Here is a 16,012-nt window from a genome sequence, read left to right as displayed (position 1 = left end):
GACTTGATAAGAATGCATTCTACTGATAAATGACCACCTGTTAACTGCTAGGGTCTGTCATGATCTCTTTGAGAAGATAAAAATATCTGATACAGCAGCTGCAATTACTGCTACTTCTTTCCGTGGTGAACTGGAAATTGTATATACCAACTCACAAGAGCATATAACATGCATTTCTTCAACATGACACATTCAGTGACATCAAGATAGTACCTAGAGGTACCAGCAGTTAGTGTAATGGCTATGTTGCTGGACTCCCATGTAGTCGGATGTGGTTCAAATCCCAGACTCAATGGCTTAAACTCACGCCGGGCACGTGTGCATGCGTGCCCAAGATCCCAAGAGGAGAATGGAGGAAAAGGGATTGCGGTGTGGTCACCCCCCAGGGGGGTGATTTCTCACTTTCTGTCTCTCTGTCTCTCTCTGTCTTTCTGGCAAGCGCATGCGCCCTGTGGCAAAAAAAAAAAAAACGCCTCTCAAAAAAAAAAAAAGATAGTACCGAGAAACTAACTATTATGGAAGTTTTCATACCACAGATAACAGGAAATGTTACAATTAAGAGGGTATTTTTTCCAGACAGTTTACCAGCATACCACTGATGGCAGTCTATTTTCATACAACGCAACCCATCTATTATACTTTCTGCAGGAGACAAATTACTTATTTAAATTGGCCTATAATAGGGACAGTCATATTCTGCATCACTTAGGAATTTGAGGGTGTCATTAATTTACCATTTTGTCAGGATTTAATACTTGACTCAAAGACTGGGTGGTTTAAGAAGCTTCAGCTTCATTATTCCTACCATAACAGCTTATTCCATGAAAAAAGGAATAAGAAACCAGTGTGAGCATTCTTCTGCCATCATGGCGTCCCAGTCATGGACTGGAGAAAAGAAATCAGGGAGAATCAGTGATTCATTGGACTCAGAATGAGATGAACTTGGCCCAAAACCCATTTATCACCTAGCATCTAACTGTTCCCAGGTTATTAGGAACTATAATGGTGTTTTAAATCCTCTGGTATAAATATCAGCTTTCAAAAGGTCTGGACATTCCCTCTCTTCCAGTATACGATACTCTGGTGACTGAGTGAAGATTAGATAGCAGAAAGGGGGTTAACTGTGAAACCAACCAAAACAATTTAGGAATGACTTAACTCTGTAACCAAAATACACTTTCTCTCATAATAAAATGAAAAGGGGGAGGGTTTACCATAATTTGCTTTCTGGGCCAATAGTGGGCAGATGAAATCAAGAAGCTATTGAAACCTGAGACCTGGAGTTAATAAGTTTTTTGTTACTACTTTTTTATCTCTCTTTCATTATAATCTGTTTATTAATTTGAAATGTATGGCATTTTCTCTTGTATAATTACCTGTATTATAAATAGGAACCAATTGTTAACTTTTCTCAAATCCTTAGACAATATGAAATATAAATAATATTAATACTTAGTAATATAAATATACAGTCAACTTTTTGTCTAGACCCTTTGTGAACAATATTAAATATGGGCAAATTAAGTTAGCAATCCAATTTACCATGAACAGATATGCCACTTTTCCCAACAAATGGAGTTACTTAAGATCTATGGTCTGTATTGAAGATATCACAATAACAAAACTAATAAAAAAAAAGTTTAGAATTCTGTATCTTTCTTAGGGAACCACCAACTGAAATAAAATTATGTTCTAACAACTCCCATGTCATGATGAAAATCCATTCACTAGAAACCCAGTCGGTTAGGCAATGAGGGACTTCCACAAAGTGAAGATCAGATGGCAGGGAGGGGTTTCCCACAGTACATCTTGTGGTTTCACTCTGATATTCAGCAACCACAAGCAAATTCTACTTAATTGCTTAGTAATAAAAAGTAATTTGAAAAAATTGATATTATTCCATTTGAAGATATGATTGAACAGGTTATCATCAACAGATAATTTTCCATTTTTGTGTCCATCAACTGTGTTGCTTTTTTTTTTAATGCTGGGGAAATTCTTTTTGTATGCTGTAAAAATGCACAGTGACTAAATGTAATAAAAATAATAATTAAAAAATAATAATAAAATTCCATACAGATTCTTTAAAATTAATTAATTAAAATTTTTGGTCTCAAATCTATTTTTAATTTCTTGAAAAAATTGATATTATTCCATTTGAAGATATGATTGAACAGGTTATCATCAACAGATAATTTTCCATTTTTGTGTCCATCAACTGTGTTGCTTTTTTTTTTAATGCTGGGGAAATTCTTTTTGTATGCTGTAAAAATGCACAGTGACTAAATGTAATAAAAATAATAATTAAAAAATAATAATAAAATTCCATACAGATTCTTTAAAATTAATTAATTAAAAATATTGGTCTCAAATCTATTTTTAATTTCTTTTTTATATTTAATCACTGTGTATCATTACAATATACCAAAATAATTCTCCCACTCTGAATACACTGTATATTGGTTTGGTCGAAGATATTACCATACATATTACCATTAATAGATCATTTTCCATTTTTGTGTTTCTTAAATGTTTTACTTCTTTCTTTTTCACCTTGATATTCTCCCATTCACCCTCCTCCATGAGTTTTATACTGTTGCTTTTGGTCCTGGTTTTTCACCAGGGAATCAGACCCTAACTATATTTTCTTGACTTGTCAGTCAATTTTACGATTTGTCTAACTCAAGAATGAAATGGACAAATTACGTGAAAATAAACAAAGATCACTCAAATCAATTTATTTAGAGCTTTCTAAAGCAAAAGAGCCAGCCACCATCATCGCATTTTGGCAAAGACTCAGAGGTGTAGGGCAGCTTTATAGTGGGAAAAATAGAGTACCTTAGGTATGCCCTGACTGGAAGCTGTTGGAATGGGGAAGCTGTGGGTGGGCCTTGTAGTAGGGTGTCCTGCGTGATTGACTAGAGGTACATTTGGCTTTCTCTGGTCTACAACACCAAGCTTCAATCGGTAATAAGCATTAGAAACAGAGTACACCAAGGGCAATTCTTGGCTCTGACGCTAAGCTCTACATAAAAGCGGCCCAAATAGAACAGCTTATTTCCTGTTTTGTTCCTTGGGGGTCTTACATAACATTTTTGGGCGGCCTGGCTTCTGCAAGGTCTTGGTCCTAGGGATAGATTTAAGCTAGGCAGAATGAGGATCACCAATTAGTCTACATGAGACTCTTAGAAATGGGGATTATGGCATGACCATGCCCCATGCAGAGGGGCACTTTCTCACTTTCTCAGTGCTGTAGAAAGTTGACATGTTTCTAAAGGTTTCCTAAAACTCATCTGATAGTGTTTTCGCTATAGCCTCTCTCCATCAACTTTTCTGCCTGTTTAGGACTAAGACAATATCATCTTCTAATATATATTTCTAACAATTTCAATTAAAAATACTATATCCTGCAAGACTATCCTTCATATGAGAGGAAAGATAAAAAATTCTCAGATAAACGAAACCTGAAAGAATTTACCAACACCAGATCATCTCTTCAAGAAGTTCTGAAGGGAGTACTATACCAGGAAAACTAAAGACAGACAAGAGAACAAAAAATGGTCAAAGCAAAGGTCAATCTGATGGTAGGGACAAGTTCTGAAATACCAATAATAATGTTGAATGTTAACGGAAAGCTCAGACCACAGTAACACTGCAAATTCAACAAAAGAGAGATTCCATAAAACTGAACTGGTGAAATAGAATTCTATGACTTTTCTAAAACATCAGTGATTTTCTTCTATGCTTTGTCTTCCAGATTTCAGGATTTTTTGTTTTCTTTTGAGTTGTTGATAGGATCAGCAATTTGTTAAAAAAAAGAATTTTTTTAATTGAAACAAACTTTGCTCCCTTCCAGACCCCTTTGCAATTGAAAAAATATTTGTGAGATTCTTATTTTGTGGCAGAATGGTTATTTGCCTCAAGTTTAATAATACAATAGTATCTGTTACCTCGCATCAGAAATTGAATTCTTATGGGGATTTGTGCAGATAACAGACCAAATTGAGATTAACCTATTTTTTTTTTTTTTTTTGCAAATAAGTTAGTTTCTATCTCTCTTTAGTAAAAGGGGGAAAGGAGAGGAAACAAAATGTTTTAGAAGAAAATTACAGTGCACTTGTCACTAGATTCTACTTTTGTCCATACTTCTAGTTTAAGATATTTTGTGAATCAATAAAATGTAAAAAAAAAAAAAAAAATAGTATGGAAGGGAGGGAGGGGAAAGAGGAAGGAAAAAACTGTTAAAAGTATGCTTAATTGACAAAAAATGAGAAGCTATTTGCTGATGATAATGCATATAGTAATGTATATAGTAATATCTTTGTCTTGACTGACATGCATGGTATTTATGTTGGAAAAAGAAATGTATACCCTAAAGACATTATTAAATGTAAATAAATTTTAAAAGAAAAAAGAAAAACTCTAGAAATATTCTGTGTGAATGCTACTATAATAACCATCCCTGATCTCTCTCAGGGTCCCAAACCCACTTTCTCCAACTGGAAATAGGGTCAAAGTGAATATTATCAAAGCCTCCTGAGAAGTTCAGACAGTGTTCAGACCTCCTACAATGGAAATTACTTGGGAAATTGTATTTTTAAGACAATATTCCCTAATTTCAGGTTCAAAATTAGGTATCAATATTTATAAATAAAATAGGTTTCATATACTGTTCTAGGGGAGCAGAGAGGGTATAATATACTATATATTGTAAAGACCAACTAGGTCTACCTCTAGAGATGTTACCAGGACAGGTTTAGGAGTCTGGATATGAATATATACGCCATTGAAGTGATGTGAATAATACCTATGGATGGTCAAGAATAGAGACACAGTGCCAGGAGATGGCATAGTGGTTTAAACTGGACTCTCACATGGCTGACCAGAGTTTGAGTCTCGGATCTGGTGGCTTGAAACTCACAATGGGCACACTTGTGTGCATGTCCAAAATCCTGAGAGGAGAATGGAGGAGAAGGGATTGCAGTATGACCATCCTCCTGGGGAGGGTTATTTCTTGATTTTTGTCTCTCTGTCTCTCCAGCAAGTTCACATGCCCTATAGCAAAAGTCTCTTTTTTAAAATTAGGCAATTTAGCAAGCTACGCAGTGACTGGGTATATTTTTTATTCTGCTGTCAAATTTGGGTAAGTAAAATTTTAGGGACCAGCAGATGGTGTAATGGCTACATCACTGGACTCCCATATAGTTGACCACAGTTCGAGTCCCAGACCAGCGGCTTAGAATCACACTAGGTGCATGTGCGTGTGTGCCCAAGATCCCAAGAGGAAAAGGGAGGAGAAGGGATTGTGGCATGGCCATCTCCCCTGGGGGGGTGATTTCTCACTTTTTGTCTCTCTGTCTCTCTCTGTCTTTCTGGCAAGCGCACGCACCCTATAGCAGAAACCTCTCAAAAAAAAATTTTTTTTTATTTCTGAGAAATGAAAATAGAAAACTTCAAGTTCTAAAGTTAAATAAAACATACCAAGTCCCTTACCCACTTGCATGCTTATTGTAATCACTTCTATAGTCTAGGGAAATTAACATCTACCTGTCAAATATGCAACATGCAGATTTTTATAAAGTGTTGCATCTTTACAGAAATGTGTTATTATTCTTGGGCATACAATATTTTCTTGTAAAAAGTTATATACAGTGTAAGTTGTGTATGTAGAAGTGTGGGTATGGGTAAGTGCATATCATGTAGCTATAATGGACACTAAAAACTAAGAACCAAATATTATCATGCTCTCAAAGTTTAACTCAATTTTCAGCCGTATTTCTTATACTCCCTATTTGCACATTTATATATACACAGTAAAGGCTTATCAATTTTGTATTGACTTTCCAGAGGGAATAGATGTGAGATCATAAAACAAAACAACAAAAACAACAATATATAATATATAGAAATGGAGGGGTTGTTTGGGTAAACAGAAATAATAAAGTCAAAATAATTGCCATTTGTAGAAAAAAATCTAATACCAAATTATAAATTGTGGAGAGAACAGAAATTTTCCCAATAATCCTTTAAACAAAGACTTTGTTTTCCTGGACCCTTTATTAAGAATCAGAATGTTCTGGACACATGATTCTTACAAATTACTTGGAGGAGGCACTTCTGGTCTGTCTTCTAATTCACTGTAAATTGGTGAATATATATTTAATTCCTCATAAAGGCGTTCATCTGGAACCTGATAAGGGAAAAACCATTCCATATGAGTCACTGAGAATTTTCTATTACTACAGAGCTTGTCAAGGGGCTTATCCATTTCCTTATGTCCTATCTCATTACACTCTAATTATTCCTTCCATCTCCAGAAAACCAAACCAGATTGGCTAGTCAAGATATCATGCCAATTGATGACAAGTGAAGTGAGATTATTCCAAGTCTGAACTTTTGTATATTTGCTGTATTATTTATCTTTGGAGGAAGGTGATCAGAAAAGGCAGCCAGGTTCCCCTCACCCTGGTGGTGTGGTCTGTAGCAAACTGAACTGCAGGACTGGAAGCTACATAGACAACTGCAACCCAGCATCCTCGGTCAGCCTGAAAACATGCTAGGCATGTGCATGCATGCTCAAGATCCTAAAGAACTAGAAGGGTGAGGAAAGGGGATTGCTGTGTGATAAGATCCTGTCCAGATCTCTCTCTCTCTCTCTCTCTCTTTCTCTCTCTCTCTCATACATGTGCACATTCTCTCTATCTTGAATAAAATAAGCTTTTAAAAGAAAAGGTGATTGGGGCCAGCCAATGGCCTGGTGAGTAAGTCAACTGGATCCCACATGACTGACTTCACCATTTCAGTCCCAGACCTAGTGGCTTGAAAGGCATGCGAGTTTCAAATCATGTGTGTGTGTGTGTGTGTGTGTGTGTGTGTGTGTGCATGTGTGCACTCAAAGTCTTGAAGAGGAGGAGGAGATGGAGGAGAAGGGATTTCAGTGTCACTGCACCCCATCAGGAGTCCTTGCTTTCTCTGTGTGTCGCGCTCCCTCCCTCCCTCTCTCTCTCTCTCTCTCTCTCTCTCTCTCTAGCAAAGGTACCCTCTGGCAAATTAAAAAGGTCAGACTTGAATGCTTCAGGAAAGTAGACAAATGGAGAGAGCATGTTGCATTTGTCAGATCTGAATACGCAAAACTGGTGATTCCTATTAAAGGTGCAAAGGATGTGCAGAGCAAGTGAAAGCACAACTGGTATTTATAAATTAAGAAGGGAAGAAAACCGAGGCTATAGAACAAGTGGGAAGGGAAAAGTTAAGACTAAGGTAAAAGAGCAGAAACAAACGTAAAGAAGCAACTCTAGGACAGAAAATAAGAACAGACACCTGAGTAGTCTCATCACATGCTGACAGTACCTTCATTTTCAGGCTCAACACACTTTGAGCCATCTGCATTTTCTAACATTATCAAGAGCCGATTTTCCTAACTCAGTCTATGGGATATACAACACATTTGTGCTACTTGTAAGTGTAAAATGTAACTTAAAACATGAGATTTGGAAACTCAAATAAGAAAACATGGAGAAATAGTTTTGGGAGAAAATGTTCCAGAAAATCCAGGCCACATGTTTAAGTTCACAATTTTAAGCTCAAATTCTTCAATCTGTCATTTGGGCTTTAGTATCAGGCCCAACCTACCTTATTCCTTTTGATTTCTTCTCCAACGCTGTAGATTATGACTGACATGGCACTGCAAAACCCCAGAATGGTGAGAAACAGCATCATTGCCATGATTTCCTTTTGAACAAAACCCCAAAGAGACAATTAGAGTCACATGGGAGTTGCCCCCAAAGTTCCCTCATAGCAACTCTTATTTTACTCTCCTCCAATATGATTTATTGTTCTAAAGTGACACACACACATGAGAAAGCCAGGAGCTGGTTCCTTGTGGCACATAATGCCAGTCTTCATCAATTTCACTGGGGAGAGGGGGTAGTGGGCCTCTCTCTGAACTACCCAAATCCACAAAACCCCAGAACACTCTATTGTGTGATGGACGTCATGAAAAAGGATTGTGTTCATGGTAAAGGAGAAAGGAATCGTTGCTTAGATTAAGACCCAGAATCTTAGCCTTCCCATGAGAAATACATACAGTGGAAAAAGAAGCCATGAAGCAGTAATTTGCCTCATAAAATTCATAGCAATTGTCGATATAAACCGAGATGTTCTTCAGGTTGGTGATCAGGATGATAATGCCTGCGACTGCTGCTATGCTGCTGACTGTGTTTGCTCCCAGGCTTCCTCTTGCCTGGTGACCAAAAACAGACAAACACACACACACACACACTTAGTCCGGGCCTCCATCTGCCAGTGCATTCAGTAAACCTATCTGCACTTCAGGGGAAGATTCATCCAGTAAAGTCTGCATTATTCCAAATTTAGTTTTAAAAGGCAAATCTTGAAAATGTACCCATTGTTTAATAAGCATAGCATTAATTTCTTGCTGGGACTGCATTCAGGAGCCATACAGATAAATGTGTTCTCACCACCAATAATTTCCTTAACTGGAAATCAATAATATACTCGATATATTATTGTAATTATCACTGCTTGTACTACTTGTAAGTGTAAAATGTGAGCTTTGGAAATTCAAATATTAACACATGGAGAAATAGTTTTGGGAGAAAATGTTCCAGAAAATCCAGGCCACATTTTTAAGTTCACAATTTTAATCTCAAATTCTTCAATCTGAAGAATTTTAACAATAATTACAATTATAGTAATTATCACTAGAAGAACAATGCCTGTGTGGAGACATTTTTTAAACAAGTATTAAGACAATTAAACGTCATTGAATGTTACATGATACAATTTCTGTTCCTAATGATTATGTCCAACTTCGGTTATAAAAAATATGTTTTTTTTTTAATCCAGAGTACACTATATATTGTCTCAATCAAGCACATCAACATACATGTTATTGTCAACAAATAATTTTCCATTTCTTGTTTCCTGTATGTTTTGCTTTTTTCCCCCCATCCTTGACTCCCTATCTCTTACCCTCTGCCATCTCCCACTCTTCTCCCACACTGTCTCTGGTATCTATGTTTACTTTCTATACTGTTTCCCCCCAGTTTTTATTGAATTACTAAAGATCTTAATTAATCTAAATATTTTCATAGCAAACACAGCTGATATATACATTTCCATGAACACAATTCTAACTTTAGGCATCCTATAAAGTAGCACCTAGCTGGGGCTATATATCTTACTGCGGTCATCAAATGGATTTTTATTTTTTTCTGAAACTTTTTTTTTTTTTTGGTAACTTAACTTACATTCTTACTCTAAGCATCATCACAGCATACAAAATGTGATTTCCCATCCAGAATATACTGCGTAGTGACTTATTCATGCATATTATCAAAAAGTTTTAACATTACATAACTGCATTTATTAATATTATAGGAAATGAAGATATGTCTCCCTCAAGACTCCCAAACTTCCATGTTTGCTTACCTTGTCAAAGACAAAGACAGAATTGCAACTCACCAGATATTTTGTGTTTTTCTTTTCCGATATAATTGATAAAAGTCCAGAAGTAGCAAACTTTCAAAAGGGAGGGGAGAAAAAAGCATGGTAAGTCTATGTTATGTTCTTTAATGTGTTCCTTTCACCTCCATTCTCCAAATATAGGTAAAATTAAGGGTACTTGATAAAGTTATCTATTGATGTCTCCTGGGAGCCCAGTATTATTATTAGTTCCTATAGAGTGCTTCTCAAAATTAAATGTGTGCACATATCACCTGAGGGTTTTGTTAAAATGCAGATTCTTCTGGGACCTGAGAATGTGACTTGAGATTCTTCATTTTATCAGGCTTCCAGGTGAGGCTGACCCTGGTCATCTGAGTCAGGCCACTCATGGAGAAGCAAGTTCCAGCAGCACCTGGCACATGACTGTGAAATCACTGCTCTCATTTTATTTAAATTATTTGTTTGTACAATATATGCACCTTCTGTGTTGGACATTCAGCTTTGTTAGGCAAGAAAGGACCTTTGTGGTATATATTTTGAGTGTGACATACATCCAATAGACATACAGTGATTATGAAAATATACCTTGGACCAGCAGATGGTGTAATGGTTATGTCGTTGGACTCCTACAAAATCCACGGCAGTTCGAGTCCTGGACCCAACGACTTAAAGCTCATGCCTGGCGCATATGTGTGTGTGCCCAAAAATCCCAAGAGGAGAATGGAGGAGAAGGAATTACAGTGTGGCCAACCCCTCTGGGAGGGGTGATTTCTCACTTTCTATCTCTCTGTCTCTTCAGCCAGCACATATGTTCTATAGCAAAAAATCTCTCTGTAAACCACACATACACAAAAGAAATGAAATTATATATCTGATGAAAGATTTAGTAAAAACAGAGTCAACAGCATGAATTTAAAACAATCTCTCTCTCTTTCTCTATCTCTCTCTCTTCTTTTTTCTTTTCTCTAACGGCCAGAGGGTGCATGCATGTGACAGGAAGAGGGAGAAAGTATCCCCAGTGGCCGTGGTCATGCCACAATCCCTTCTTCTCCACTTTTCTAGCCTGTTGGTATTTGAGGCACTCATGTAGATGAACCCAGCACATTTCTCAAGCCACCAAAGCCAGGCCGAACCATAATCAGCCAGGTGGGCTATGACTTCCCTTAAACACTAGGCAGTGGGGTTGGCCTTAAAACAAACTCTTAAAAAATTTATTACATGATGGGTTAAAAGACATCTGATTATTTAAGTGTTGGGCTTGAAAGGACAGTAAAGAGAAGTTTAAAATGAAATATGGTTGGGATTCAAGAAGAATTCTGAACAAGTGATCCAAATATTAAATATTTAGTGCCAACCCAAGGCAATATTTTCAGTTTGTGTATATCCTTATGAATAAAATACTGATATAAGAAACAACATAGACAATCTCAAAATTGTTACATAGAACAAAGGATAGTAACCAGTAAAGAGAACATGCTATACGATTCCGTGTGTATAAAGCTGTTAGAAAATGCAAGTAAATTTATAGTTACAGAAAGCAACTCTTAGGGATGGGAAGACAAGTAGTGGAGAGAGTGATGAAGGGGTTACAAAGAAAGCTCAAGGGAGGAATCAAGTGGAGTGGTGGTTAAGGTGCTAGACTCCAACATGGCAGACTGGGTGTAAGTCCTGGACCCAGAGGCTTTAACTTCATTCTGGCACATGTACATGCATGCCAAAATCCTAAGAAGAGAATGGAGGAAAAGAGATTGTGGCATGGCCACAGTCCTCTCTCTGTGTCTCTCTTTCTCTAGCTCACATGCCCTGTGGTAAAAACCTAAAAAATTAATTAATAAAGTAATTTTTAAAGGATTATTTTATTTTTAATTATTATTATTACTATTTGATTTGACCAGGGACAAATAGAGAGAGAGAGGAAGTAATGAGAAAGCAAGCCACCAAGTTCGGGGTTCAGAACTATGGTCTGCCATGTGGGAGTCCAATGCCTTAACCACCACACTACCTGTCAAACCCCAAAAAATAATTTTTAAAAAAAGCACGAGGAAACCTTTAAATATGAGAGATGCATTCAATATGTTGATGTGATTTTGTGTGTGTGTGTGTATACATATATGGCAAAGTTTATCAAATTGTATACCTTAAATATGTGCAATTTATTGTTATGTCAGTTATACAACAATACAGCTATAAATCCTTGTGCTCTTGTTCAGCTATCTATTTCCCCAACAGTACAACGATTAAAGGTGATACAATGAGAAAGCACATAAAATAGTTTCTAGGGCAAAATAGAAGTACACCAAAACACCTGTTGACCTTGTTCTTCTCACCTCAGCAATTTCTTTTCCCTCCTTTCATAAACATAAACTTTATCATCATTATTATTTTAATTGACAGCTACAATTACATATATTTATCATGTAACTGTACTGATAAATATTATAGGTGTTTTTTCCTAGAAATGGATTCTAAAAGTTCAGGTTCAATTTCTATTAGCTAAATGTCCCTTGACATTTAATGCCTCTTGCCATTTAACTTTTATTAATCTCAGGTTTCTCATCTGATAAAATGACGGCAAATATTCAACCTACAGTTAACTATAGTAAGAGTTCTTTGTTATTTTTAATGAGCACATTTATGAAAAAAGTGTTTGTAAACTACAAATATATATTTAAAGAATTATAAATACACTCTTTTTTAAGAGAGATTTTTTGCTATAGAGCTCATGTGCTCACCAGATAGACAGAAAAGAAGAAATCACACACACACACACTCCGGGGGGGAATGGCCATGCCACAAATTCCTTTTCTTCCATTCTCCTCTTGGGATTTTGGGCACACATGCATGGGTGCCCAGAATGAGTTTTAAGGTGCTGGATCTGGGACTCAAACTGTGGTTGACTACGTGGGAGTCCAGTGAGTGACATAACCATTTTGCCATCTGCTGGTCCCTATAAATATTAATATTGGAGATAAACAATTGATTAGATCTGAATAAAAGAAAAATCTATGTTCAGTGTTATTTCAGAAGTGATTATAGGTATATACTCACAAATAATGCTCCCCAGAATGGGTAGCCTGCATTAAATGATGAAAAAAATTCTTCAAAGTCTGAAATATTGATGATGATGCAGACAATTAATCCAAAACAAAGACATAGGAAGCCAATGAGAATTTGCGTCACCTATAGAAAAACATAGGTTTTATAAAATTAGGATATATTTTCCCCAAGACTGTATATATTTTCTTACAACTGAGGTCACATATGAGACATTGTCCTAGTATCTTACACTATCCTGAGAAGTGATCCAGTACCCCAGTCACTGTAAGAGCATTGTACAAACAATCCCTAATACCCAGAGGATGGACACGTTTGTCATGTGTCTTTATGTGTACTGTCCAGAGGACATCATTAATTGTTCTTTCCATCTAAGTAATGACAGAGATTATGAACCTCTTGTCATTCTTGGCCTAGAAATCTATAGTATTTATAAGGAAATGCTTCTCTCCTCCCAAAAGGACACAGCTGGTGTCAACTCTTGGTCTACCACAATTTTTAGAGAAAGTTTCACTTCACATGAGAAAACGCAGAGAGAAAAAATTTGATACAACTAAATAATCTTTCTCAGAACCAACTCCTACTCTAGTCTAGGTTTGAGGAGGCTTACCCCTAGAAACTCCAATTCTTTCTTCAAAAATGTCAGCCACGTATGCTTTGGTGAGGACTTTGAGGTGGATTTCAAATCATGAAGAGTTACTTCTGAGAGCTCAGTTTTTGGCACACTGTGAAATGTAACCAAAATGCAGTTATGAAGAAACTCTTTAATTGCCTGTGAAAAGTCCTCAACTGACAGAAAAATGAGTCATATTTATTTTTTCAAAACAATCCTGAAATTGAAATCTTCACTGGAATGACAAAGTAAAAATCAGAGTCTAAGTAAATGACCAAGACAACTTGAACAATATCCAAGCAATTAGCTGAAACAACGGAAAATAATGATGCCAAGTATTCTTGCTCTTAACCCAATTCCTGTCAATTTATTTCCCATTAATCTAGAGTTGAAAGTAAAACTTAAAACAAAATCATGTTCATGTATGCATTTTACAGACTTTTTAACATAGAAATGTAGATATTTTTATCAATGGCATACCTAACTGCAAATGCACAGAGGACTTTAAAGGAGTGGTTTAAAAAGGTTAGTTGAATCTCTTTTTCTAGTCTCATCTTCAGAGAGAATGCTACAGCTTGATGTTCACAAAGGCCAACCATAACAGAAATTATTTTGTAAAGTTTTTGACCCATTGCACACATTAGACTCAAAAGCAAGAAGTCCATATAGGTAGTAAAAACTCTCCTGTCATCCACCAGAATAAAAGCTTCTAGTGTCAGAAAACCAGTGGCTTGAAAATCACACCAGATGCATGTCTGTGTGTGTCCAAAAGCCCAGGAGGAGAATGGAGAAGGGATTGCGGCATGGCCATCCCCCCTGAGGGGTGATTTCTCACTTTCCTTCACACTAACTCTCTTTCTCTCTCTCTCCGGTAAGCACATGTACCCTATGACAAAAACCTAAAACAACAAATAAAAAATAAAATAAATAAACTGTGTTATTCTCAATTTACAAGCTGAGAATCTTCTCCACCAGAGAGAATAAGAAGCAGAAAGCTTCCTTATACCCAATATATTAATTAAGCTGGATGAATCCATGAACTGGCATCTGTCCAGCACTATGACTTTCTTTGGCCAACTACATGACTGAGAAAAGAAACAATAGCCTGTACCCACCTGGAGGATTCTTCTGGGTTCGGGAGAGCAAGGTCTGCTCTGCTCTGATTTTCCATTTCCATCTTTTTTTCATTAACAGTGCTATCCGGGACTGAAGAATGCTGTTACAGTGAGACTCGGTGGACTTCCTCTCACGGTGTACTCTGGAGAGACAGTTAAAGTGGGTTGATTCATGCACTGATAATTATCTTCATACACAAGTCATTTGTCAGATAAGCTTCTCCAATGATTAAGATCAACACTTTTTTTTTTAATGTGGTAATGAATAACAAAATTAAGAGGGCTCCAGAGTAGGGACTAGTATAAAAGGAGAAAATTTGAGAGTACTAGAACATAATTCTGCCTGAGACCTGCAGGATTTATAGAACCTGTGAGTTTTAGTGGGAGTTGAGAAGATAAGAAAGAACTATAGAACACAGAGATGTATCTCTACCCTGGAGCTTCCTCTACTTGTGTCCTAGTTCAGACATTTCTATGTCAGAAATCCTCCAAATGCACCTTCAAAAAGCCTGACTTACCTGTAGTAGACTTATGTGTTTAAGGCTTTACCTATAGACCCAAGGCTGATGCACTGTTTGTGCTAATGAGTGTGTCTTAGACTCTAAATGATCCATTCCTGACTTCAAAATATAACAGATTCTCTTTCTCTCTCTTCCTGCCTCTTGAACATTGTTTATATGACTCTGCAGCTGATAGTCTCAGACACATGACAGGCAGTGTTCTAGCTGATATAAACTATGCCTTGAAAGGGTATGAAACCTAAGTTTTTACACTAAGGACTCCATTGTTTGTTAAAACATTCAACTGACATTTGCTGTTGAATTCTTGTAATGGCAAGAAAAGGATAACGAAAACACCGAGGAGAATAAATTTAATAATAAATTCCACAAGCAAATCTAAATAGCCCTGGACTGAGCAGTATGCTAAATTCAGGTTAGAGCTGAACAAATGTGTTTATTCTAAAGTATAACTAACTAGGTCATAGCAAAATGAATACAGGTAAGAGTCACAGAAAGCTTGAATCTCTTTTACCGGACTTTAGTTCCAGACATAATTAAGTGTCTCTTTAATTAACTGCAAGATACTATAAACTGTACCTCTAATCACCAGTGTTGTTTTTCTGGAATGGGATAAAATTTCTCCTCCTGGGAGATGAAGACATTTCTATAAACAGGAGATACCAAGAGATATATTGACATATCTTTCATAACAAAAATGTATTACTCGTTTTATGTTATCGGATATATAATATACATAACCATTGAATATGTTATTGGAATTAAGAAATAAGCCTTAACCATTTATACCTTTATCCGAAAAAAAAAGACTTACTATTTCATGCTAGGTGCTGGTCTTTTCACTGAGAAGACACAGATGAACACCATGGTGTCTAACCCTGTCTAGCTTACAGTCTGGCAGAATACAACAAACATTGGGTGATATAACATTACCCAATATGTTAGAAGTTACAGGATGCTGGAATACATGGGGGGCGGGGATCATAATTCTGCCTAATATCGGATGTGTAGAATTCAGGGAAGGAATTCTCAGTCAATGTAAAATTTGGGCCCAGACTTAAAATGATAGCTGCAGAAATTTTCATCTGTTTGCCTCTTCCTCAGTGAAATTGCCCCACATCTAACATCTTAAAATAACTTTTTTTTTAGAGAGATTTTTTGCTATAGGGTGTGTGCACTCACTGGAGAGACAGAACATGAGAAATCACCCCCCAGGGGGGATGGCCACACCACAACCCCTTCTC

General features: G+C 36.6%; 1 protein-coding gene across 1 annotated transcript; it reads right to left on the bottom strand.

Annotated features, from left to right (window-relative positions):
- Positions 1-6,052: 6,052 nt before the first annotated feature.
- On the bottom strand, positions 6,053-15,449 carry MS4A2 (membrane spanning 4-domains A2). Its single transcript, XM_006170202.2, has 8 exons — positions 15,348-15,449; positions 14,251-14,393; positions 13,133-13,247; positions 12,517-12,648; positions 9,487-9,543; positions 8,087-8,242; positions 7,633-7,731; positions 6,053-6,190 (listed from the first exon to the last, which is right to left on the bottom strand). The coding sequence occupies exons 2-8, from the start codon at positions 14,310-14,312 to the stop codon at positions 6,092-6,094; spliced, it is 720 nt and encodes a 239-aa protein (XP_006170264.1). The 5' UTR covers positions 14,313-14,393; positions 15,348-15,449; the 3' UTR covers positions 6,053-6,091.
- Between the last annotated feature and the right edge of the window lie 563 nt (positions 15,450-16,012).

The sequence above is a fragment of the Tupaia chinensis genome, unplaced genomic scaffold, assembly GCF_000334495.1.
Source record: "Tupaia chinensis unplaced genomic scaffold, TupChi_1.0 Scaffold148192_1, whole genome shotgun sequence".
Taxonomy (NCBI): domain Eukaryota; kingdom Metazoa; phylum Chordata; class Mammalia; order Scandentia; family Tupaiidae; genus Tupaia; species Tupaia belangeri.
Note: the sequence above shows the minus strand (reverse complement) of the source record. Positions and strands in the feature narration are given on the sequence as shown.